The sequence below is a fragment of the Anopheles marshallii genome, chromosome 2 (genome assembly GCF_943734725.1).
Source record: "Anopheles marshallii chromosome 2, idAnoMarsDA_429_01, whole genome shotgun sequence".
NCBI lineage: Eukaryota > Metazoa > Arthropoda > Insecta > Diptera > Culicidae > Anopheles > Anopheles marshallii.
Window position 1 is genome coordinate 6,321,832 of NC_071326.1, and position 25,936 is coordinate 6,347,767.

Below are 25,936 nucleotides of genomic sequence, written 5' to 3' on the forward strand. Positions count from 1 at the left end.
CACACTACTTATTCCTCACTGCTAAACTGCTAAACGACCGGTCTACATTAACTAATTAAACGGCTAAACAGACAAATGCGAATGGGGCCGTGGCATGCGGTGCTACCTACAAAAAAAAACCGCATTTAAGATTTCTGGAAAACCTTTTGTTTACTGTCACTGACGTTTGTTGTGTACAGACCCAAGCAGGCAAAGTGTCTTGAATGACGCTTGGGAATGTTGTTTGACTAGCCTTCCAAGTGGTTTGTCGGATTTGATAGTAGATCGTTTTTGATCGAGCAAAGATTCAAATATTGCCGCAAAAATATTGCGGAAAGGCAGTGGGCTTTTTCGCTCTGAAATTATGTGCTTAACTATGAATGCAAGCGTTTTCCTTCGGACAAGCAATGTTTGTTTTGGTCGACCTTAAAATATCCCTTCGTTTTCCGACACAAGTGCTGAAATAGAAAAAGCAAAACGTGCTGCTTGGTTGACTGGGAATGGAAAATAAAATGTATTGAAAAAGCCCGCACGACTTGAGTTGACAGTTCTGTACGGGATGACATTTCCGCCTGCGAAGGCGGGAAAACAGATTTTTGTAAACAATAGAACTGTGCTGTGCGATTTCTCATAGTTGCCGTTTGTTTAGGAAATATCATTGTATAAGCAGGGAAAAGTTTATAGTTCGCAGAGTATTTTTGCACAAAATGGATTCCGATTCAGAACTGCATGCAACAGATACTCTCCGTTGCGATTCCGATTCGGAAGAAGATAATCAACTGAACGAGAGTGCATCACTTTCCGAACACATACACGGTGAAGAATCCGTAAACCATGACACCGAAGTTGTTCAACATCTTAGGGAAGATACAGTTGTAACAGAAGCACGTGAAGATCCATCAGAAGAGCAGGATTTGCAAAGCAGTTGCTTAAATATTCGAAAATCAAAATATACAAACATTATTGACAGTGAATCGGAGGGAGATGAAATTGCAACAGAAGTAAAAAGCAAGGAAGTTACAACGAATGTAAATGAGGCTCATCTGAATCGTTTGAAATCTTTGCTCGATTCTGATTCAGATGAGCAAAAGGAAAGTGAAACGAAAAAGAAAGCTAAAAAACAGATCAAACGAAAGCCCAAAGCGTCATCCAATGAAACGGAAACACTTTCGGAGTCAGATAATGAGGGCTCTGGTGATGCTAAGTCACCTTTAAAAGATAAATTCAAACGAAAGCACAAAAAAGGCACAAAAGCTGTAGAATCGTCCAATGAAGTTCGATCTGCTCGGGATATACTTGCCAGCGTATGTTACGTGCCGTTATCGAACCGTGCGAAAAAGCCATTTCAAAGCCCCTCTTAACTATATTTCCCTTTGTAGCTTAATTTGTTTTTCGATGATGACGAAGACGAAGTACCTGTTGAGACAAATTCTGGACTAATTGAAGCTGGATCAGCATCTTCCGAGGATGACACGAACGAAGGCTTCGAACGAACGAGAACTCCAGTTCGAAAGGTAAGATAGAAACGTTTGTGTTTTTAGCATGTTAAGTACAGCATTTCAATACATTATTCAATTGCAGATGACAAATAAACAAGCGATGGAAGATAGGCAAATTATTCAAAGTGAATCACAGCGGATGGCACGAGAAAAGTATATCGATGTGCCGTACCATCGTACAAAAGTGTTTTCATTTGAAGAATTCCGTGCTAGGAAAACAATTTGTAAGCCTGACCCATTGCGCGATTGCACTGGGAGTTCTGTGTCATCTAACACGTCGATAAGAATGACCACGGAACAGTTGGAAGCATTTGCTAGGAAACTTCAGGAGCGGGAGCTAGAATCGCAAAATTTTTTCAAATCTGAAAGCGAATCATCAGGAACCGATCCTGAAATCGATGATGCAACTGAAAAGAAACCCGAAAGTCAGCAGGATAATGTCACGGCGGAATTACATGCTGCGAATGCTCCGAAGGGCGTAGAACATTCTCATGGGGATGCTTGTACCGTTGAGTCGGTGGACGATCAAAGCTCGTCTGGCAATATTCCTCCCGGAACTGATACTGTCAATACACCGAGCGAAAAACAGACAGATCATAACGAAGAAACATCGACGGCAATAAGCGAAGAACAAATGGATGCTATGGATGATATCGTAAATCGAACGTCTGATAATATGGAGCAAATGTTAGCGTCTTTTGCAACAGATGAAACAGTAAAGCAACTATCAGCGTCGGAAAACGGTCATGTTGAAGTTGATTACGATGCGTTTTTGCCAAATGCGCCAAATACGGCGATATCAGCTAAAAAGGCGGCCCTATTGGCTAACATGAAGCTCTCACCATGTCCGAAACTTAGTGGCAGTACGGACATGTTGATTGATCTCGACAGCGGTACGATACAGCCTAAAGAACCGTCCGGGGTTGATATTCTTTTCCAGCGATTAGCAAAGTGTAGCGCAAACGTACGAAATCCTTCGCCATCGGCAACTAAAACCATCAGCATCTTGAGTACTGAAAATGGTTGCGTAATGTTGGACACTGTGCCACTGTTCGCTAAGGAGGAGCGGACGCTGGTACATAAGGAACCCGTACCTGGGGCGGCATTTTTGAAACTGAAACAAGTATTAAAAGAAAAAATAGACAATAATCGTAGAGATATGATTCGGAAGCGGGAGGCTGAGTTTGCCAAGAAAATGGAACTCGACAAGGCTGAGCGCGGTGACGGTACGGATGAAGAAGATGAGGAATTGTTGGAAGACGAACAAGAGGATTTGGCGGATTCAGATGCAGAAACAATGTCTAATGCTGCTAAACAGCAAAATCAATTATTGGATGATCAGGCGTTAGATGAAGAAATGTCTGATGCAGAAGGATCGGGTTCGGATAATTCAGAGGACGAGGAAGAGGAAGACGAAGATGACGAGGAAGAGCAGGGAATCGGCGAGACTGGTAAAAAAACAGGAAGAATTATCAAGGCATTTGAAGATTCAGACGATGATATTCAGCCCACGAATGATGAAGATCAGTACATCGACATAGAAAAACAGACGCAGCCACCATCTTCCGATGGTATGTTCATTTCAACAAATGAAGTTAGATTGATTAGATGTATGGGTTTTAAAAAAATTTTTGATTCCGTTTTCTTTTCTGCATAGATCATAATGTTATCACCGGAATGAGCAATAACAGCGAGCAAAACGAAGAGAACCTTTCAAAGCTTTGGAAAGATGATGTTGATCGATCAAATCAACGCGAAGATGATGAAGAGGACGATTTGCTGGCACTCTGTTCGGGACAATTTGCTTCACAACTGTCCACACAAAATCATCCTCCGATATTACATGATGCTTGTCCCACTGGCGTTGATTTAAGTCAAGCAAATGTCGAACCGCTTTACACACAGAATCAGGAGCCGTTTAGGGAATCACAACTAATGGACCTCTGCTCTGGACGGTTTGAAACACAAGCGGAACAAGAAGTAATTCAACCGATAAAAGATACTGAGAATCTTCCGACGAATCGTTACGAACAGCAAGATTCTGTACTAGATGCTAGTGATGTTTGTGTTGGGGGTCGCCTGCGGCTTGATTCATCCGATGATGAATCGGAACATCCGAAAACTGGGCCCACGGCCAAAGGCAACCACAAACGCACCACCAAACACAAAAGAAAACATTTAAACATATCCGACGATGAAGATGAGAGGGCTGATGAACAAACGAAACCAGCTGACGACGACCGTGTTGAAGCTGACGAGCAACAGTCCGATGAAGATGATGACTTAGAGGAGGAAGGTGAGCGTTACGTCGATTATGATTCGGAAGAGAACGAAGTAGAAGTTAGGCTGACCAAGAAGGAAAAGGAACTGATAACTGCTAGATTTGTCGAGAACGAAGCGGAGCTATCCGAATCGGAATGGGGCAGCGCAGATGAGGACGAAAAGGGTCTAGATCGGTACGATGTGGAAATGGGCGATGAGGAGCAGTATGATCAGCAGCAGTTACAGGAAGAGCTGGAAAAAATACACAATCGTCGAATGCTGGATCAGGACGATCGTGAGTTGGAACATTTGAAGGAGATTTTCCTCGAGGACGAAGAAAACGCTGGCGTCGGACGGGTGAGACAATTCCGATGGAAAAATGTGGAGAAAACTTTTAGCCTGGATTACGATAAAACTGCTGCACAAGATGAAGACCCCGAGGCCAACGGCAGTGATGAGGACACGGAATTGAACTGGCGAAAGATGCGGCACGAGAGAAATTTGTTGCTGAAGGATAAAAACATCGACATCAATTCGGTTGATTTGACAGCAACCACGCTATTGAATCCTGCGGATGCAACAGGTATCACCGATGAGCAGGAAAACCTTCAGGCGGGTAGTACACCCTGTGGAAAGAAGAAAATCACAATCGTTCGGAAAAGCAACAATCCATCAACCATGGCGGTAAAAGAGGATAATCCTTTCTTAATCTCCAATTCCACCATCCTGCAGGTACTGGTGCAATCGATACGCGATCGTTTAATCATAGGTGGTTTGTCATACAACTTTATTCAAATTCCTTCAACAGGGCCATAAGGCATCGTTTCTCTCCCGCGATGAAGAAACGCTTAAAAAATTGGCCAGGCTTATTCCGGAAACCGAAGGCAGCACTAGTACCATGTTAACTGCGAAGGCACGGAATTTTGTGTTTGCTACGCTGAGTCCAGCTGTTGAGAAGGTATATAGTATTAGTTGTTGTCATCCAGCTTATTAATTTGTTTATCTCGCTTTATTTCAGTCCTCCAAACGGTCGCTAGATTCAGAAGATGTGGAAGTGAATGCAAACACGAAGAAAAAGAAAACTTCGGGTACTGAGATTGGCTCGAAGAAAAAGTTGCTAAATTCTTTGCTTTAGTAAGAAATAACATCAAACTCGAAGAGATGGTGTATAGCAAAATAAGAAGTTTAGGGGTAAATAATAAATGCTTACGTACACGAGTGGCTAAACTCGCTAATGGTTGAGCTTGTCTATGGCATATAATCATTCCAGTCCTTTTGGTAGCAGCTTTCACATCATATCCATGCTATCGCCTACAATTTCCTGGAGCTTGTTATGTAGCTTCTTCCGGTTACCCTGCGTTCGTTCTTCTCGAACACCATTTAAATGCATTCTTTATTCGTGGACAAGATTCAAGCCTACGAAATGGAAATCAGCACTAGGTAAAATAAATATGGTTTAAAAAAAATCCGTTAGAAAGACTTATAAATTGTTAACTGCATTTGGTCGTTATATACCCGGTTTGAACGTCCGCATATCAAGGGTTAGTTTCGATCGCGTCGCAATGCCGGCATTTTTGACAGCTGCTTTGTTTACAGTTGTTACCGCAACACAAACGAGCCAGCTACCAAGATGATCTCCTCCAACGTAAGTAATGCGGACGCTATTCGTATTAAATTACTTATTTATGTTCTATTTTGTTTAACTAATTCCACAGGTGTTACAGATTAGCAAGTTGATCGTACGATGTGGAATGCATCGCGCCTACTGCACAGATCCCACCCGTATAGAGAAAAGTAAGTAAAGCGTTGCCCATTTGGCGCGTCTGCCTTGAATGCGCTAAATCTTAGGATAAAAATGAGCAAAGCGTGTAAAATTTTTCATCCTTTTTGCAATACCTGTAGCTGTAAACACTGTCACACTGCTAGGTCGCGTTGGTGCGGAACCACAACGTCGCGGAAATGATGCACATCCGGTGGTTATGTTTTCCGTGGCGACACACTCCAACTATAAGTAATAATTGATAAAAGACTGTAGACGTTCTATCACCGATAGAACCATCGGATGTACATAATGCGCACTGTACTAACATATTACACCTTGGCAGATACGATTCGGGTGATTGGATGCAGAAAACCGATTGGCATCGGGTTGTAGTGTTCAAGCCGGCTCTACGGGATGCGGTGATGTCGTACTTGAAGAAAGGACAGCGCACGATGGTTACCGGGAAGATCACTTATGGTGAAATTACCGATCAAGAAGGAAAGCAACGGGGCACCACCAGCATAATTGCGGACGATGTTATCTTTCTCCAGAATTAAGGGAACCAAATGAAGCACGTTTTTGCATTTGTTTTGTATAGTTCACTAGCACACTGGCATAAGAGGAAAAATAAAGTTTCAGGAAAGTGCATACGTTTTTGTTACGCGTTTTGCAGCGATAAATGATCTGGGTAGAGGATGGAATCAGTAAGGTACGGTTCATGACATGACGTTGCCTTAGTAGGGTCGTTAAAATGCGTGGACAAAGCGTAAAGCACCAGAGCTCTCTACTCTAGGCAGATGTGGTACAAGGAGAGCATGCTCTTTGTGACTCAGAAATGGATACCTGTAAATGCCCTGCTAATCGTCCAGCAATACAGGAATCCTACATAATAACGCAAGGTTTCTGGTCTTTCCACGGAACAGAACCTTACCAAGTCCGCAGAGTTCTTATTTATTAACCTAATGACTGAACACCGGAGAACAACCGTATGATATATCTATTGATCATAAAGAGAATGACAATCCACCGACTTCGAAGGTGAAGAAGGCTGAAATATAACAACAGACAACTCTTCACTTTTTTCGCATCACAAGTGATTCAACACCATCTCCTTCCATTAAGGCGAAATTTAATATTTAAAACGCATTTATTCAATAATACATTCAGCGCATAGTTGCACATCATGAATTGTAAAACCGCTTCCACTTTCGAGGTATGACGAGAGAGCAATTGTCAGTGTAAGTGGTTTTTGCTCAACTATCAGTCTCATTTGCAATCTTGTCGTAGCAGCACTCAAGTAGAGTCTTAACCATTAGTTACAAGAAATCAATACAAGCAATAAACAACAGAAAAAATGAACGTGATGAGCAACTAACGATAAAAAAATGTTTGTAATAAATGAAGGTGGAAAAGAACTTAATGCTCTAAACGCTACCATATATTGGCACACGATGAAACAGCGAAACGGTTATTTGCAATAGCTATTCGTTACAATTCGAATTTCTCCACCCATCCAACTGTTGCCAGGACGCTAACAAGCTAGCCTGTTCTTTCTAAGCCAGTCGCATGAAATTGCTTCCATTGAACGTAGTGCAGGAACCAACGTTACCTTCATGTGCTTTTCAGGATCAGACACGCACCACGCAGGCCGTATTATAATGGGTCTGAATGTAAATGTCTGTTCGGTGTGGAAATTCCTCATTTGTTAAGGGTGCATGTAGCGTTGTTGATGGTTCCGGTGGTAAAAATCGGTACATTTTCTTTGGCTGCAGAGATCGGAATGGTTGCTGGCATGTCGGTAGAAGCAATCATCGGTGCGGTAGGTACTTTAAACAATACGTTAGAGTTGGCAAACAATTTCTCCACGCTAGTGATGACGGGACGCTTGGCAACTTCGAAGAAGAGCTCGTGCGAATATTTATTGCGCACAGTGTCGAAGGGATATTGCCTCGAGCTCATGCCATTGTTCAACAGCACTATGGCATCTTTAAACTGTTCCACCTTGTAGCCTGCAAATTAAATATGCTCATATAATTTAACTGATTTAACTCATCAAACAAAGAGACATCAAAGTCCCATGATGTACGTACATGAGTAGTATTCGAGAGTTTCGTTCCATCCCGACTGGTCCAACATACGGCGGGCAATGAAGAGTGCGGCGCAAGCGAGCTTGGAATCGCGCACCAATACCGTGTTGTAGTCCATCAGGCCCGTCTCAAGGATGTAGCGGGCCAAAGTAAGTGTCATCATTGGGATACGATTGACGCGGGCGTATCTGCGCAGGAAACGGTATGACAGCGGATAGCCGAGATCATACTCGATGGTACGGAACACGGTACGTTCCATCCTTAGTAGATCTGCACGGTCGTAAGCACCGTCGCAAAAGTACACAAAATCATCGACCGTCGGAGGCAAACGTTCGTCGTACTTGGACGCTATGAGCATACTCGCAATCCCGACGAGCTGCAACACTTCGTGGCTGATCGTCACACGCGAGAGATAGGTGTCCAATATTTTAACGGCCAGATACAGCGTTTCGTGATTTAGCTCGAATGTTTCCTGTATCTCAATCATCCAATCGACCAGCAGGGCTCGCATGCGCTTCGTCAAGTGTTTCTGCCTTCCCATGTAGTCCGGAATGTCGTAGGCTGGCTCTCGTTCTTGCAGGTAATCAAAGATGTCCTGTGCGTACTCCGACACTTGATAGATATCGTTCCAGTAGCATAAATCATAGTCCTCAATGCCAACCGGTGGTTGTTTGCGCGGTACACCGATTTCGGTCGTTGCGGCACGGGTAAGAGCCACGTTTTCTGTGATCGACATTTTCCAAGGTCCATTTTCTTCTTCTACGCGTGCTTTCGTTTTCTTATCGTGGACTGCCAGGGAAGCGGCTGTTGCTGCAATAGTCGATGCAACGAGACCGGCAGTGGCAGCTTCGGAGCGTTCCGCTTTGCCTTTGGCCGTGGTCGATGTACCAGCCGCATCCAGATGCTCTACTGCCGTCACATACAACGAATTGTCTTCGAATTCATTCGAACCATGACCGCGCTTCAGCTTCAAGTCGGGCCGGACAGGTGGACCGTTGTTAGTTGCCTGTGGTTTCTTGGTTTGTGCAACCTGGCCACGCAGTTCTATGCAATCCGTTTCCATACCAGCCAGATCTAATTGGCCGGAGGCTTCTTCCAAATTTTCAACTGCCGTCACGTACAGTGAGTTGTCACTCGCTTCGAACTCACTCGAAGGCCGACCCCTTTTTGGCTTCAGTTCGTAGCGTTTGGGTAAAGCAGTGTTCACTGTTTGGGACTTTTTCTGCTCACCATTCACGGGCTCTTGTGTGGTGCTTTCTGCTTCAGCCACAATTGCTGTCGAACGCGTTCGTAGAACATTTTTCCATGATGCTCTACTATCTACCACAGTCGCTATTGGCTTCGATTTGGCCAGTAATTCGTCCGCTTTACGGCTTTGCCCGAGTGAAACAGCTGAGCAGGAAGGTGCATTATTATAATACTGCTTCTTTTGCTATGGCGAAACGGAAATTATTACTTACCCGTAACTCCCGCACCGTTCGCTGTGGAGATTTCCGACGACGATGGTACATTCTCCTTGTCCTTGATGGCTGCAATTGCAATTGGCTTATCCTGTTGTATGTTCACAGCTTGCTGTTTTCGCATGGCAGCGCGTGTCATGATCCTGGGGACGCCATTGATCTTCGGCACTTTGTTTTTCTTGAAATGATGCTCGTTTGGCTAGGAAGATGAAAGGAACAACGATTTCGTTAGATACCGTAGCACTTTACCATCACCGGAACTAAGTTCCTCCTCTTGTAAGAAGAGAAGTTTCACCGTACCTTCCATGTTGGTTTGGAGACATACCCTGCAGCTGCAGCTTTATTAGACAACATAGGTTTGCTAAGAAAGTTGGTCACCTTACTTTTGAGAACAGCCCCAATCGTCGAAGACGTACCTGTCGTTTCGGCATTGGTTAGATTACCAAGCGCGAATCGTTTGGCACCGATTTCCTGCTTGGCTAGGCTCATGTCCGCTTTGCGCTTGGTGCCCTTTTCCACCATTTCGTCGGGACAATTTTGCGAACTATGGGAACTTTTAGTGACGATGCGATTAGCGTTTCCGGTGCATGCTGTCTGTTTTAGGGCCACGGTGTTAAAGTTATTGTTTGATGCCATCGTCGTCGTTGTCCGGATACTTCACGATGCGATGCGTGCGCGGGCAAATTGTGTGCGTCTTGGCCTGAGCCTGCAGTTCCAGATGGCCGTTATGAAAAGCTTGTTCAAAGGTGTTCGAAGCGCGAGACAGTACGTAGAAGACCAGGTCAGTACACCAGAGAAAATCAAGCGCTAGGACTTTTGACAGTTGGAAAATGTTTGTCAAACCAAGCGTGAAGACATAAAAGGTTGGACAATCTATTGTTCCGCTAGGAATTTCGTGTAAAACAAACCAAGGAAAGAAAAAGAAAACACATTTTCCGCATTGCAGATGCTGTGGCCAGATGGTTTTAGGACAACATTGAAGCCACAGAGGCCTAAAATCAAGCTGAGTGCATTTTATTTGGATCGCAGATGCGATCTTCATCATCTGCAATCTTACAAGTTGAAGAAACATACATACATACAACTCCGTTAATAAAAAAAAAGAATGAAATGGGATAAATGTGTCTACAAAAGCATAAGAAAATGAAAATTGCAGGTCTTGAAAAAATAATTCACACAAAATGCTATCCACCATAAATTGTTGTTTGGGCATGACTTTTATTTCGACCTGGCCTTTCGATTCGACATCATAAACTAAAGGATAATCAACCTAAATGTGTTGTCAAAGTGATAGCAAATTTTGTTGTCTAGAAAAATTGCTCCGCGATTCGCTGGTGAAATCGAACGTGTTTTCGTCGTTACTAACCAAAAATTTAAAGCTGCAGCTGCAAACAATTGGCCAACAGTGATAGCAAGTTCATTGAGCAAGAGTTTTTAAGGTAAGTGATGCAAATGGAAGGGTTTTTCTATGCTCTATTGCTGTAGCTGCGCTGGTGCAAAAGGTGAACAATTAATCGTGAAGGAAAGGTGTCCGAATCGTTCCAGTTATGCTGTGCAATTATGCAATGGGTGGATACATACAATATACACATTGGCTGCTGTTATTTAGCAAACCATTCGATTGGCTGTATGAAATCAATGGCTGTGGAATAATTGAAGCAATTACACCTTTATCTGAATTACGCCTTTCTAGAATACTAATGTGATATAAGATGTTGCACAGAATGGTTAACCCCATGAATGTACCCCGTTGCATTGCATAATGTTTTGTTTGAACAAAAGCCAACTAAAGCGTGGTGTAAATTTAGCATCTTGCACTCTCGAATGGTTCGATGAAGGTGCCCAATATCGTTCGACCAAAACCCACTGCAATCGTCACGACGTTTCGAAAACCAGTCGCCGAAGTTTTAAAATCGGCATCATGGTTGGCACGTGAGAAATTATGCTACTGAGAGCAAATGCTGTCTTCATGTACAGGGTGTGTGAGGTTAGTCTCAACTGTTTATTATCGTCTCGCTGACCTCCGCGACCGGCCGCCTGTCCTTCGGGCCACAATTTACTTTGATGTCACTCTGTTGCTATCCAGTTTGAACCAGTTGCTTACGGGGTTGATAGATTAGCTGGCCTTGAATTGTGCGTACCCCTTTCAGATTTCGGCGTCTTTTTATTAACGCCGTTACTAAAGCATTACTGCAGCACTAGGGCTTGTGTTTGTTTCGTGATTAATGAAAGGTTTTGTTATTTTTGTGTAAAGGCATTTGAATCCAGTGGTTGATCCTTCACTTCGTGCGGAGGATTATGAATGATTGATTTCGTAGGTAACTGATGATCAACTCTCCTTTTTAGAGTCTACAATAACAAGTTTAGCAACTGTCATAAAAAGATATCAGTACATAAACGAGTCGATGAAAAAAAAATGACTGATGTAATCTATGTCACAAGTGGTTGCGTGCGGTTTGCGACGAGTCACGATTAGTGGCCCGTCGATAGAGTCCGCAATCTTACACACATTTCAACGTGACCGGAAAATCTGGTCATATAAAATCAAAAATGGAAAGTTTCATGTTTGTATATATATTGTTATTTACCACACATACACGTTAACACTTCGTCCGTGTGATAAAAAAATCGCGACAGTTGATTACAGCGATGACTGAGTCTACCATGATGGGGAAGCATTTTCACATACGGTGACTAGACATAAACCGCACCCGACGAGAGAATGGTTTGGTGCGCAAAGGGTAATTTTTGTGTTGTAGTATTTTGCCCAAAATGTATCATCACCCTAGGATATGATATACGACTTAAATAATAAATAAGTCCCTAAAAGCATATCAGCGCGCCAGTACATGATATCTGGCGCTACCGATTTTAATGAACTGCACAGTCCTTTATCAACGTGCCAAACGATGAAGATTGTGTACAGCAGCAAAAAAAGGCCACACCACAACGCGATTCGTTCCACCGCAATCCGCGAACAAACACGCGTAGACATTTGAATTAACCCTAGCACCACCACAACCAACGCGACTTCCACCTCAGTGGAAGGGGATTTGCGACAGTCACGACCGCTGGTCAAGTAGTCACGGACAGTGTGAAGTGAACAGCCACCATCTACGGAAGTTTCGCTGCTGACAAGATTTCTTTTTGCCAGCGCGTGTTCGATCTCCATAGCAACAAGTGGTGTTTTTGAACAGACACGGCGAAAAAGTAGGTTGACAAAACAGAAAGCTTCAGCCTCCAAGCATTTACACGTTCCACACGGGGGACGGCTAGCTGGTACGTTAAAGTGCGCGTATTTGTTTGTGTGCAACGGCATTAGTAGATTTTGTTTTCTGATAAATAACACAGTCACGGAGTTATTCGGTTCTGTACGCGTAGAACCACACAAGGACACAAAAATCCCTTCCAGAGTCGACAGTAAGTACAGGGAAACTTAAATCAAAACAAGTGGGATTCAGATGATTGTCCGATAGGTTTATAGCATACTTTGGCAGTGATGTAATGCGCCACGGTTAAGGATTAATGGTTGCCCATATTGTGAAGAATTGTGTGTGAAAGGTAAACTCCGTCAATTAGCCCGAAAGCTCGATAAGGGTTTCCGATTATACGCCTATCGCTTGCTAGGAGCAGTATTTTGCCGAACAAACAATGGCAGCATTAAGTTGTTTCAAGTTGAGGTAGCAGAGTGGTGAGCGCTTAACCACCTATCGTACAAGTAACCTTTGCTGACTTTCTTCCAGACTCCAGTACCTTCCAGAGTCCCACTACGATAATCTGCTGAGTATTTTGCAAGAACTGGTGTGTCAATTGATATAGCGAAGCGGAACTGCTTTGGGTGGACCGTGGCAACCTGAAAAGGTCTTACTTCCTTGTTTTATTTTTGTGACTACGAATCCAGGTTCAAATGGACTGCAACATGTCTTATTACTAAGTTGCCAAGTTATCGCTTTTTGCACATGATTGTAAATAAGAAAAACTTTGTCTTCTTTTCGGCAGCAACGTTCTTCGTTTTCCTATTTGTCATTGCAATTAAAAAGAGAAGAACCACATTAGTGATAAGAGGGTTTTTTTTTGCCACAAAAAGACATATCAGAGTTATGAAATATATTTCATCATCATCGTGTCCCGATCGTTGTTCATTTCGACTAATCATGTTCCGTAGAAATTTTCTCTCGGCAATTCCTCTATTGTTGGAAACAGTTAAAATTTACATTCCATTCTTCGTACCTCCTTCTTCCAGTGGACGACCTTCTCAAGATAAAAATGAAAACAGCGTTTAATGAAATGTCACGTTTCAAGTGTATATGAATGCCCCGCGAACTGAATGACTTGACAAAGTCGGTGCCTTTACAGTCCATTGTGATGACTGAGCAGCTTTGGCGGTGTGTACTTTGCATTCTATTTGATTTTATGACTTACAACTTACCATTCCATTTGTGCTTCAAATCGGAATAGGTGGTAATGTGTTATCGATAGCTAACACTACGATTTTAGAAAACAAATACAATGCACTGAGTCTGTACGAGTGATTCACAAAAAAGAAAACAGATGGCGCCACTGTCCAAATGATGCTAGTAGAGCGATTTAACAGGGTTTGTAGTTCGGGTTGCGCTTGCATTACATATCATTTCCTATCAAAAACAGTTGGTTGACAGTTACATGTAAAACATCGAATAAAGCAAAAATGTGCGGATCATTTTACTTGCTTTTCGATTTCCGATATCTACAGTTTCCTGTTTGTATTGCGTTTGCGGGTAATGCGGGTACATAAGACGAACCGGGCATACAACGAGGTCGTCAGTCGTAGGAAATTGGTGGCTTGAGTCACGAAATTCCATTCATTTCTTTTCGTTCTTTCTCAACTTTATGCTACTCTGAGTACAATGCCATTTGTGAGCAGAGTGATTACATTGAGATGATCGCCATTTGTGGATTTCTATGATCAATAAAGTTATTAATTACTGAACAACTTTTTTTCCCAAATGTTTACCTAACAATACAAAGGGTCTCTGAAACACTGGAAAATGTGATACTTTGTTGTATTTCATACTGTGTTGCAACCTCCTCAGAGAACAATCAATCAATACAGCCGGACTATGAACGTGTTTATTCAAAAAACCAACCATCCAGTTTCCATCCAGTAAAGTACACAAGCGGTGCTATTGTGGCTAGCAAACTAAATTTGTTCAAACGATAAGGCATTGCGTGCCAACAATATCAACCATGCGTTTTTTTGTTCTAGCTGTTGTTCGTAACAGGGTCTTAGTACAGGTGTTATTTCCTCAGCGAACATTATTCTATAGAGTCGGCGTGCCTCCTTAACTTTGTGCCAAATAGTAACGAACAAAATGAAGCACCCATCATCAAACCTTACGTCGGTACAAACACGCGTAATTATTTACGCGAGCGTTGATCGAGTAACCCCCTCGACCCGATAAGAAATTGCTTACCGGCACGGAATCGTTCTACAATTCTTATTTGCCATTCGCATTAATTGGTCGATGCGTCCAAAAGGGTGGAGGTTATTAAAACTCATCATCGTTCCATCGTGTATACCCTTGCAGTCCTCTGACCTTGCTGTCGACAGGCGACACTTCCAACGGTTTGCACCTGTGGAGAACTCTCCAGTAGTCTACCTACCGCGGTCAGTAGTCTGTCGGTTTTCACCAAATTCACTTGCTGTCCGACCGTCGCTGTTCTACCTAGCATCGTTCAGTCGTCGTGTGTGAGCATTATCTGCGGATGGTGATGATTCCGGAGGTAAGGTTTTCCGTACATACGCCGGTGCATCCACATCTCTCGCAGCGGTGTGGCGTAATCTGTTTGTTGCACCGTTTGCAACAGCATAATCGCCCGTGTCAGAGTAGATTCAGGAGATCATTAGTTGGGGTCTAGCCCGGCGGGAGTGCTGCAATCTGGTGCTTTGGGAGGTTTTTTTTTGCAGACTGACGATAGCTGTTGGCAGTATATAAAACGATTGCCACCTAGCGCGTTGGTCTACAGTTGCCGATCTGGTGCGGATGGTGGATCTATGTAGTAGAGCTTAAGTGGCCGAACTAACAGCCACGGGGAGTGCTAAAGTTGATCGTCTCGCTGATCGCATGTGTGTGTGTGTGTCGTCTCCCACCCTCAGCACAGTTCACTCTCGAACTTCGCGAAGGCCCCGAGGTTAGGCCCTCCGAGTGACCTGGTGTGTTTCTGCCGTGCCGCTGGTGTTGGTGGTTTTCTCGCGGTGGAACTCATTTTGTTGGATTGGTTGCGCAGCGCTGCAGGTGCCAAGACGTTTGGAAACTTTTAAGCCCTCCAGAAGCGGTCTTGAGCGGATGAACTAGTTCCAAATCGTACGATCGGTGCAAGTGATATCGGATCGTTCGGGTGAACATTCGCAGTTTTATTGGAAGTTTCAGAATTTGCTACTCAAAAGAGGGGCGTATAAATGTAGTTTTCCTTTAGTTAAATATTCTACATATTAGTGTTTGTAAATAGAAGCCTGTGATCCTTTCTCAAGCCCCATCATTGAAATAAGGAATAGTTTCACTCGAACGCTTCAATATGATACAGGTTTGTTATGCTGTTATACTTATGTTTATTGTAGGAGCTATAACTTAACTTAAGAGACTTAAGAGAAGATCGATGTTTCAGTACTCGATGAAGTCAATTCGAGTACTGAGCAAAGGAAGTACAAGAAAGGTTGGGTTAAGCTCAGACGAAGCATGAATTGAGAGTTGGCCTCACAGTTCATTATTGAGTAGCAGAACGACACTGTGTCATGTGAGAGTTCTGCACATAGTAGTGTTAGTAGACGGTCGATTTGTGTCGCGCTGGAAAATAGTATCAACGTGGTCGAATTTTGACCGTGGATAAATATACCACCGTTCGTCTTTCGTCAGTTAGCTTATTTTTGAAGCAAATAGCTGTTTGCTGCGTGACATAAAATTTGCTGGCCTTGACCGCACGAGTAAGATGGACCGTTTGTGGAGCATGCATGAAACTGCGTCCACTGGTGGATGACGCAAGTAGAGGTAGCAAGTCTTACGCGTTTCTCTCCAGTGTCCAGCGTCTCATGGGCACTGAAGAATTTGCAATTCGAATGTTTTGTTTGGCAAATTATGTGACCCGACCCGTTCCGAAGGGTTTGTATTGGTAAGATGGCGAAGAATAGCAGACGGCTACGGTAATTATACCTTCCCCTTTTGACGTCAACGGTTAAACTCAAAAGGCCATTCAGAATGTATCTTTCGCATTGAAATGTAATGTATTTTATTGCAATGTTTACGTCTTGGGTTTTCTTAATCCGGTGTTGTCTTCATTTTGCGTTTGTTTGCAGCTCTTCAATCTAACCACCACCCAGTTCGTTGCACGCACGGTAAGCAGCATTAAGAAGATGCCTTGCCCGTTCCTGACCCGTCTCAGCACGAACTACGTGCGCAATTATGCTCCGGCCCTGCTCAAGACGTACGGTGCCCAGTGTCCGGTGGTGCAGCGTACCATCTCGTCGCTGCAGGGTTCCCAGGCCGGTGCCGGTGGTGCTGTCGGTACTGGAGCATCCGCTGGAACGCAAGAGGCTGTTAGCAAGAAGGAAACCTCGGCCGAGGCACGGCGCAATTTAAGCTCGCTGCAGCAACCCAAACCACTGCAGCCGGAACCGGTGGCCAACAAGCAGGTCGGTACGAAAAAGTGTCCCTTCTTGAGTACGGCATCCCCGCATGTTAAGGAGCTCGGTGCGGAAAGTGTGGAGGTACCGACGGAGCGCACGTTCCAGTATGAGGACTTCTTTCACGAGCAGATCCTGCGCAAGAAGCAGGACCATTCGTACCGCGTGTTCAAGAAGGTGAACCGTTTGGCGGCCGACGGGCAGTTCCCGCGTGCCCTCGAGTACTCCTGGGGCGAACGACCGATTACGGTGTGGTGCTCGAACGACTACCTGGGCATGTCGTGCCACCCGGAAGTGAAACGGGCCGTCGCGGATGCACTTGAAACGTACGGTACGGGTGCGGGCGGTACCCGTAACATCTCGGGTAACTCGATGAACCACGAGAATCTGGAGCGTCGTTTGGCCGCGTTGCATCAGAAGGAGAGTGCGCTACTGTTCACCTCGTGCTTTGTCGCGAACGATTCGACGCTGTTCACGCTGGCGAAGGCACTGCCCGGTTGTCACATCTTCTCCGACGCCGGGAACCACGCCTCGATGATACAAGGCATCCGGAATAGTGGAGTGCCGAAGCACATCTTCCGGCATAACGATCCGGCGCATCTGCGCGAAATGTTGCAGCGCGTCGACCGGTCGCTGCCGAAAATTGTCGCCTTCGAAACGGTCCATTCGATGACGGGAGCCGTCTGTCCACTGGAGGAGCTGTGCGAAATTGCGCACGAGTATGGTGCGCTCACGTTCGTGGACGAGGTGCATGCGGTCGGCTTGTACGGTGAGCACGGTGCCGGGATAGGAGAGCGCGAGGGTCAGCTGCACAACATGGACATTATTTCCGGCACGCTCGGAAAGGCGTTCGGTAATGTGGGTGGATACATTGCCGGAACGTCGCTGCTGGTGGACATGATCCGGTCGTACGCGGCTGGGTTCATTTTTACCACCTCGTTACCGCCCACCGTGCTGTGCGGTGCACTGAAGGCGGTGGACATTCTTGCGTCGGAGGAGGGCCGTCAGCTGCGCGCCCGTCACCAGGAGAACGTTCGCTATCTGCGGACACGGCTGCAGGAGGAAGGATTCCCGGTGGAGCATACGCCCAGTCATATCATCCCGGTGAAGATTGGCAATCCGCGCCAGTGTACGGAGGTGTCGGATCAGATGATCCAACGCTTCGGACATTATGTGCAGGCCATCAATTATCCGACGGTGGCGCGTGGTGAGGAGAAGCTTCGGCTGGCTCCGACGCCTCACCATACGCCCGCCATGATGGACGAGATGGTGCGCGACATGAAGGTGGTCTGGCAGGATCTCAAGATGCCGCTGGGCGGCAAACATTGCCCGGAAGAGTGTACCTTCTGCCGGAAGCCATTGCTGTTCGATCGTTTCGAGGCACGCACCAGCGCTACGGCGGCTAACTGCGCTCGAGAGCTAAACTGTCAGATACCGAACTGCCCACAGATTGCTGCCGTCGCCAACTAGAGCTTTCGCCCGCTGAGAAACAGCGTGTGTGTCTGTTATTTGGGTGCTTCGGTGTTGGGAACGCTGTTCGTCATGCTAAATTATATCCATCGCAATGGCATATCGTGCGAAGCAAAAAACAAGGCGTTTAACTTTCGGACGTAATCTCTATCCGGTTGCTGTGCGGAGCATGTTCCGTGTCTCTCTTCTGTCCGCTATATTTGTTGTAGGTGCAATCTGAATGTGTTCACTGTTGTAACTGGTTAACTGTTGTTACTTCCGCTGCAGCGCCGCGCAAGGCATTTCAGCTCTTTTTTTTGTTTTGTTTGTCTCTTGAAGCAACAAAAAAGTGGCCCCTTGGGCCTTCCTTCATTCCAGTCGTAGTTACCGCGTAATGTTAAATGTTTGTTTTTGTTTTATTTATTCCACCCCGGCCAGCGAAGCGGTCGCCTGGTGGTTGTGTACGAGGCAATTTTGGTCGAATCCAATTGAAAAATTCTATCTGTTGAGTAGCTTTACGTCGATATGTCATTGACAATAAAATAATAGTTGAATCAAAATATCTATTCCACAAAAATGTATACTTATACTGTCGTCTAATAAATGTGAATTCATTACATGGGATATACGTAAGGGTGGATACTAGCTTGCCTCTTCTTAGTGGTGTCCGAAACGTCCAATAATGGCAATCATCGCTACAGATCTGCTGAGCTCCAGGGTTGATTTTAGAAGAGAGATGGTGTGCTAGAGCTTCCTTAATAACCTAAATCACCTTTGATACTACTTTAATACATGCTTTTCCTACAAAAAGATGGACCTATCTCATCACAGTCCAATTGAATGCAAAAAACAAATCTATCAATCTAAGTCTTGACATACCTCGTGGCCATGCCAGACGTGTCTGAGTCTCTCATATAAAGAAGACCTATATCACAAGATCAAACATCTCCAGCGGAACAAGGATGAATGGCTCAAAGAGTGGCTAATTTGTTGGTGAGGTCACCAATGGTCTGAACAGTAAATAATAACTCCACAAAACACCTGAACCTTTACCACCATTTTCGCATAAGCACCTAAAGCAGTACTTCATCGATCGAACCAACATATTCTAGCTAGATTTTGTTAGCAAAGAGAATAATATACTTAATTTTGCTCATCGACAGATTTACTAGAAATCTCAACTCATCATCGTTGGTTGTGTCTTCCACGCGACTATGCAATAATGATGCAATCATTAGCCTGCAGTCACAGCAAGTGAAAACAGGCTGACAGCATACAGCGACACACTTTTTTGTAATTTTATCTCTTTGGTATTTTTTTATGTTTATTACAGAAGACTGGAAATGTTACGTTCAATGACCTTTCAGTATTTTTCCGTTTTAATATAAAAACATTGCTTTTGTGGCAAAAAGCTTGCAAAAAGCTGTCAATTACAGTGTCCGCGTCTTGCATACCGTCGTGTTCCGTTGTCAACAGTGCTGTGTTTTGTTCCACGTCAAATATCAGCGAAAAAGAGCCAAAATACGGTCCTGAGCGGCTGCGGTAAAAACGTAATTTTGCATTTATTAATTAAAATTTCACCTTCATAATGGTATCCGTGCTAAACACAATCGATACCGGCCACGAGGACATGATTCATTGTGCCGATGTCGACTATTACGGGCTGCGGTTGGCCACTTGTTCGTCCGACAACTCGGTGAAGATATTCGACATCAAGAACGGTGCCCAGACGCTAGCGGCCGATCTGAAAGGCCATGGCGGTCCGGTGTGGCAGGTGGCCTGGGGTCATCCACGATATGGCAATGTGCTGGCATCCTGCTCGTACGACCGGAAGGTGATCGTGTGGAAGGAGGCCGGTCCGGGCGATTGGACCAAATGGTACGAGTACAGCAACCACGACTCGTCCGTCAACTCGGTTGCATGGGCACCGGCCGAGTACGGACTTGTGCTGGCCTGTGGTAGCTCCGACGGTTCGATTTCTGTTTTGACCGCAAACGTGGAGGCCGGCTCGTGGGACTGTAAAAAAATTCCGAACGCTCATACGATCGGTTGCAACACAGTGAGCTGGTGTCCGGCGACCGTCCCAGAGCCGGCGTTCGACCAGCGTCCGAGCAAAACGAACCTCGCAGTCAAGCGGCTGGTGTCAGGCGGATGTGATAACGCGGTCAAGATATGGAAAGAGGACGGCGATCGTTGGGAGGAAGAAAAGCGACTCGAGCTGCACTCGGACTGGGTGCGCGATGTGGCGTGGGCACCGAGCGTCGGTTTGCCGAGACATCAGATCGCTAGTTGCTCGCAGGACCGGCGGGTTGTGATCTGGACCAGTGACGATCTGGTCAGCTGGCAGCCTGCCGTATTGCACAACTTTGACGACGTCGTGTGGAACGTGAGTTGGTCGTTAACCGGCAACATTTTGGGTGTTTCGGGTGGAGACAACAAGGTGAGCCTGTGGAAGGAAACGAGCGAGGGACAGTGGATCTGCATTAGCGAAGATACCAACAGTGCGTCTTCCGGGGCGGCACAAAACAATTTCATACCGGAACAGCGGACACTGTAAAGGATGGAGAACGCATTGCGATCGTTTAAACGAATATAGAAGATATTTTGGTTGGCTTGTATTCCATTGTAACTGTATAATCAATAAAACACTTTTAAAATATTACTATTTCATCCTTCTCTGTATTGCAAAGGGCAGACGTGAAGTGGAAAATTGCGCTTTCTTTTGTTTAATATTGAATACCTGACATGACTTCCCATCTGCTATGGTCACGCCAGTCATTTCCGGCTCCCATCGACTTTCATTTACCTGTAGCTGGATGATCAGTCCTACAAATAGGAAAACCGCTCCGAAGCCGTAAAACATTACAATAAAGCTCATAACAATTGATCGCTACACATCCCCAATAACTATCGGTGTGTTTGAGGTGTACAAACTGGCCGCAAACACAATGTCACGCTTGATCGCATTCGACGCTTCTTCCATCTTGCTGTGCAACACCGGATCACCGATGATTCTCGCGGCATCCTTCACGTTGCAGAGCGTTTCATTCAATTGCTGGATGCAGCGTACAATGATGCCCTCCTTGATGTCGGTTAGCATCATAATCTCGGCGAACGGTTTGTTTCTGGCCCACTCGTACACCACCTCCGTTAGGCCAAAGTTGAGCTCTTCCTTCTTCGAGACATCGGTAACACCGTACTGTCGCTCGACTAGCCGGATGTCGTTCTCTACCTCGCGGAACTGTGTCTCGGCCTGTTGCAAAGTAGGAAGACAATTCTGTTCATTAAACGCCATTCGGCACCGGTACAGCATACACATTACCTTCTGCAGTGTTTCGGTGAGTGTCGGCGTAACGTCCGTTTTCGCTTGAAACACAAGGCTCGACAGCAGCGCAGCGATTTCGGCAGGCTGCAGATCTGTGAGTATGTTACGCATCACCAGTTCCGTAATCATCAGCTCGTTCTGTCCCATTTCGCAGGCAACCCGACCCTTCATGGCCACTGTAAAGTTAAGTTCGTAGCGGTTCAGTAACGCTTTACACAACAATACGCTCTCTCCCCGGTCTATCTACCTTGCTGCATATCGTCGATATACTTCAGCTCTTGCAGTACCTGCAACTTCCGACAATAGTCCGGATACAGTGACATGCTTTCGTACGACGCCTGATACTTTAGCTCGTCCAGCTTCCTTTCCAGCTGCTTGCGATCGTACACTAGCGCAAATTCGTGTTCGAAATCCGCAATGTTTGTGTACGGTATCCACCGGTACAGCTGTTCCTGGGCCACTTTCAGCTGCTCCGTCAGCTCCAGATTGCTGAGATCTCGCTGGAAACGGACACACTCTAGCGTACCAGTCACGCAACCGGATTCTACCACCAACACATTTAGCTCGGCCAAACTGGCCACAGCCTCTACGGTGCTCTGTGATGGCGGTGCATCACGAAACCGTGGAATTAGACGATTTTCCCAGCTGCGAATAATATTGCTCGCGTCACACTTGATCGTATGCTTGGTCACCTCGATCAGGTTGGCAGGCGCAAGGGTTAGCACACAGTGTCCACCAACACCTTCCGGCAGAAACGTTTGATATGGAAGCGCTAGAGAAAGCATCCTATGCCAAAGCGGTCCCCTGTCCAGGCCGGATTCCGTTTGACCGTAGTCGGATTTATTCACCTGGTGGTCCAGCACCAGCACGACCAGCTTCATGTCCTTGTGGGATTGTAGCGAGACGGAGAGCAATATGCCAAGCTTATTGTAATGGTGTTTGTCCGTCACCACCACTACACGGCCCACCTTAAGCTCGTTTATTGCCTTCGGTTGGCACAGCTGTTTAGGCTGAAACGTTAAAACGAAATGAAATGCTGATAATAAAGATTTTGTGAATGAATAGCCCCCTAATACTTAATAAACCGCTGAAACACATACCAGCAATTCGTTCCAAAGCTCAATATAAATGATGGCTGCTTCGTAGAACTCACACAAAGGCATCAGATTTTCGCTCAGCTTGCTGAGTGCGGACACCTTCTCCTGCACTTTGGTCAGTTCCAACTTACTCTGGGGCATCCGCAAACGTTTATCAAACTCGCGGAAGCTGTGCAGCATCATGTTCTCCACCGAAACCAGCTCCACCCGCAACAGGTACAGCATCATGGCGTACGTCAACCGGAACTGTGATTCCAACCGGATCGGTTTGCCGAGGATCATTGTTTTTAGCTCCGCATCGGTTGGCAGATTTTGCTTGCATATGATAATTACCGTACCGGTCTTGTCGAGTCCACGACGTCCGGCACGACCGGCCATCTGTGTGTACTCGGAAGGTTGCAAAGGCCGTACCGACAGTCCATCGAACTTGTGCGTACTGTCAAAAATTACCGTCCGAGCGGGCATATTCACACCCATCGCGAATGTTTCCGTGGCAAACAGAATTTTTACCAGCCCGCGGGCAAACAGCATCTCAACAATCTCCTTCAGAATGGGCAGAATGCCACTGTGATGAATGCCGATGCCACGCTCGAGACAGCTCTGCATCTGCACCACCTGAGGCAGTACACGATCGGGTGGAATTAGTCGCTGCATGCACTGCTGGAAGAAGAATGTGATAGCGTATTTCTCCCGAGCCGTCGTAAGATCACAGGACATGAGTGCTTCAGCATTTTTGTCGCATCGGTTGCGCGATAGCGTGAACGCTACCACAGGAAGCTTTTCTTGCTTCTGCAGATGGTCGATCAGACCGACCCAAAGGGTTTGTTCCTGCCGCTGGCTGTAGGGACCGGGTCGACGAATAGCGTTCTTAACCTGTCTGGCTTCACAGCTTTCCTTCGCCTTGAGGTAACCTGCCTGCAGGAACTGACTGTGCTCGTTCACGATCAGGAACGAATCGTTCTTCGACTTGCCACCGAACCCGGTGTACAGGTAGTGTTCGAGTGGAACTGGCCGTTTCGCAGTGCTAACGACCCACACGCGCTTTTTTTTCGTCTTACCAACCCAATTTGCAAACTCGATCGTGTTGGGGACGGTAGCGCTCAACATCACGATGCACACGTGATCGGGAAGCAGGATCAGCACTTCCTCCCACACGTGCCCTCGGTCGGAATCGGTGATGTAGTGCACCTCATCGAAGATCACATATTCGAGATCGCGCGTAATGTCGCTTCCACAGTACAGCATCGAGCGCAGAATCTCCGTCGTCATGATAAGACAGGAAGCGGTCGGATCGATCTGTATGTCACCGGTAATGAGACCTACATCCTGGAAGGTGGTCCTAAAGTCACGATACTTCTGATTTGACAGTGCCTTGATCGGAGATGTGTAGATCGTTTTCGTCATGTGTTTCTTCGACAGTGCAATCGCGTACTCAGCCACGACCGTTTTCCCTGCGGATGTGTGTGCCGCCACAAACACATGATTGTGCTCCTCGAGCTTTAAAATCGCCTGCTTCTGAAAGATGTCCAGTTCGAACGGAAACCGGTGTGCCATAACCGGGATTTTGACGTAAAAATCATCCACTGGCTTGGAGATATCGATCATTTCGGCCCATTCTGCAGATTGGGATACGTTGCTGCTGATGTTGGAAATTTTCAACACCTGTCCTTCGGGCTTTACCTTGTCCATGACAAGTAGAGTTTCCTCATCGATATCATTCGGAAGATCCGTTGGCTCTGATGTTCCAATAGCCACATTCTTGGATTGTTTCTCGGGAAATAGATCAAAATTTTCCTCGCTATCGATGGCTGACAGGAGATCGATTACACCTTCCTTACCTTCCGTTCGTTCACCATCCGTGTCGTTCGTTTCAAACGCTACACCAGTTGCAAACCCGGGAGGACACGATTTCAGCTCCGTATCAAACATCGGATAAGGCGCAATGTTTGCGAGCATGGCTTCCGGTTCATCGAATCCACCGGGCCAAAATGGAAAGTACGATGCTGATCCGCGTGCCGAATCGAGCGATTCGGTCGGTTCTCGCTGCAGCGACATGGAATTTTTGGCAGTTGAACCCGCATTCTGTACCACTGTTTCGATAAAATCTAACACCTTTCCCGTCTCCGGGCACCGTTCCGGTACGATGCGCGTAATGATGGATGCGTGAGGAATGTGGTACAGCAGGTCTACGGACGGATGGCGTGGTTCAAAGTAAGGTTTTGGTTCGTGTATAGGAATTGTCGGCTCAAGAATGAAGGCTCGCAGCAGATCTTCCGTGTCCTCCACGATTGTTGGTGGATCGCTTAACCAGGCCGGCTAAAACAATCGGTAACAGATATGAACAACATGTTGAGAATCACAGCTCGTAACAGTACAAACAGCAGAACATTACATCAAAACTCATCTTGAACGGCAGGTGTGTCTTTCTTCGTCTTGTAGTATATTTTCGACGATGTAAATATGTTTAAAAACGTTCTTTTACGAAGTAACCACTGAGAATAGCCAGAATATGACTCAATTTATCCCAGAATATCCCTGCTTGTGTGGTATTGTGATTCGGCCTACTTGATGTTTTGGCAATATTGCGTGACGGTCAGTCATTTATAGTTTGTGGTTGACTACTCCAATTGTACGCTGCTGTGGATGCAGTTACTTTCGAAAAGTTTCAATCGTGAAAGATATCTCGTATAAAATTTCGTTGAGTTTGAATGAAAGAAAGGCCATGGTTAATAGGAATGAGACCATTTATCAATCTCAATCCCTATCCACCACACGATGGAATAAGAATATTAAGGAAAATAAAGATAAAATCAGCACACCATCTCCCGGAAATTGATTCACAGCGTTAATACATCTTTATTTAAAACACAAATCAGTCATCCGTAGATAAAGATTTTCGATTCTTTCTGTTTCTTTTGCTAACACACATCACTTACGTTTCCGTTTTTTAAAATCACAGCTAAAGAAATAAACCTTATCGAAAACGGGTCTAGAGATAGATCGCTTGCAAAAAAAAAAAACTTAAACACCTTCAAATAAAACGGACCAATTTGAAACGATCGTCATAATCGGTGATTTACACATTCCTACCACCCTTTTTCCCACACTGCATCGAACGAACGAACGGTTAAAACATGCTTTACGCGAATTCTCGTGTTCCCGCTCTTCCCATCAATCCTTTCTTTATCACCTTTAACGATCTCTGCTCACCTAACTATCCTGACCATCGCTGGGGTCGGAAATGCGAAACTATTACCACCGATACGCGTAAATTAATACTAAGTATGTTTTTTCACTCACTCGCTTCCAAACTCGCTTCATCTCAATGTTTTCTCTCTTCAAAAACACACGGTGCGTCA

The 25,936-nt window shown here is 45.5% G+C and overlaps 6 protein-coding genes across 6 annotated transcripts; 4 read left to right on the forward strand and 2 right to left on the reverse strand.

Moving 5' to 3' along the window:
• Window positions 1-686: 686 nt before the first annotated feature.
• Window positions 687-4,875, forward strand: LOC128707384 (claspin). The gene is made up of 6 exons (XM_053802337.1): window positions 687-1,283; window positions 1,359-1,493; window positions 1,561-3,049; window positions 3,136-4,472; window positions 4,549-4,698; window positions 4,759-4,875. The coding sequence occupies exons 1-6, from the start codon at window positions 687-689 to the stop codon at window positions 4,873-4,875; spliced, it is 3,825 nt and encodes a 1,274-aa protein (XP_053658312.1).
• A 495-nt stretch (window positions 4,876-5,370) lies between these two features.
• On the forward strand, window positions 5,371-6,059 carry LOC128719859 (single-stranded DNA-binding protein, mitochondrial). The gene is made up of 4 exons (XM_053813498.1): window positions 5,371-5,385; window positions 5,456-5,534; window positions 5,643-5,751; window positions 5,846-6,059. The coding sequence occupies exons 1-4, from the start codon at window positions 5,371-5,373 to the stop codon at window positions 6,057-6,059; spliced, it is 417 nt and encodes a 138-aa protein (XP_053669473.1).
• A 1,141-nt stretch (window positions 6,060-7,200) lies between these two features.
• LOC128706829 (G2/mitotic-specific cyclin-B3) lies at window positions 7,201-9,685 on the reverse strand. Its single transcript, XM_053801769.1, has 4 exons — window positions 9,350-9,685; window positions 9,050-9,248; window positions 7,593-8,981; window positions 7,201-7,511 (listed from the first exon to the last, which is right to left on the reverse strand). The coding sequence occupies exons 1-4, from the start codon at window positions 9,683-9,685 to the stop codon at window positions 7,201-7,203; spliced, it is 2,235 nt and encodes a 744-aa protein (XP_053657744.1).
• A 6,736-nt stretch (window positions 9,686-16,421) lies between these two features.
• LOC128719803 (5-aminolevulinate synthase, erythroid-specific, mitochondrial) lies at window positions 16,422-18,176 on the forward strand. The gene has a single exon (XM_053813440.1). It carries the CDS (start codon window positions 16,437-16,439, stop codon window positions 18,174-18,176), a length of 1,740 nt encoding a protein of 579 aa, XP_053669415.1. The 5' UTR covers window positions 16,422-16,436.
• A 1,567-nt stretch (window positions 18,177-19,743) lies between these two features.
• Window positions 19,744-20,712, forward strand: LOC128706926 (protein SEC13 homolog). Its single transcript, XM_053801870.1, has one exon. It carries the CDS (start codon window positions 19,744-19,746, stop codon window positions 20,710-20,712), a length of 969 nt encoding a protein of 322 aa, XP_053657845.1.
• A 333-nt stretch (window positions 20,713-21,045) lies between these two features.
• Window positions 21,046-24,981, reverse strand: LOC128719771 (SKI2 subunit of superkiller complex protein). Its single transcript, XM_053813401.1, has 5 exons — window positions 24,970-24,981; window positions 22,581-24,893; window positions 21,728-22,490; window positions 21,478-21,656; window positions 21,046-21,408 (listed from the first exon to the last, which is right to left on the reverse strand). The coding sequence occupies exons 1-5, from the start codon at window positions 24,979-24,981 to the stop codon at window positions 21,046-21,048; spliced, it is 3,630 nt and encodes a 1,209-aa protein (XP_053669376.1).
• Window positions 24,982-25,936: the final 955 nt, after the last annotated feature.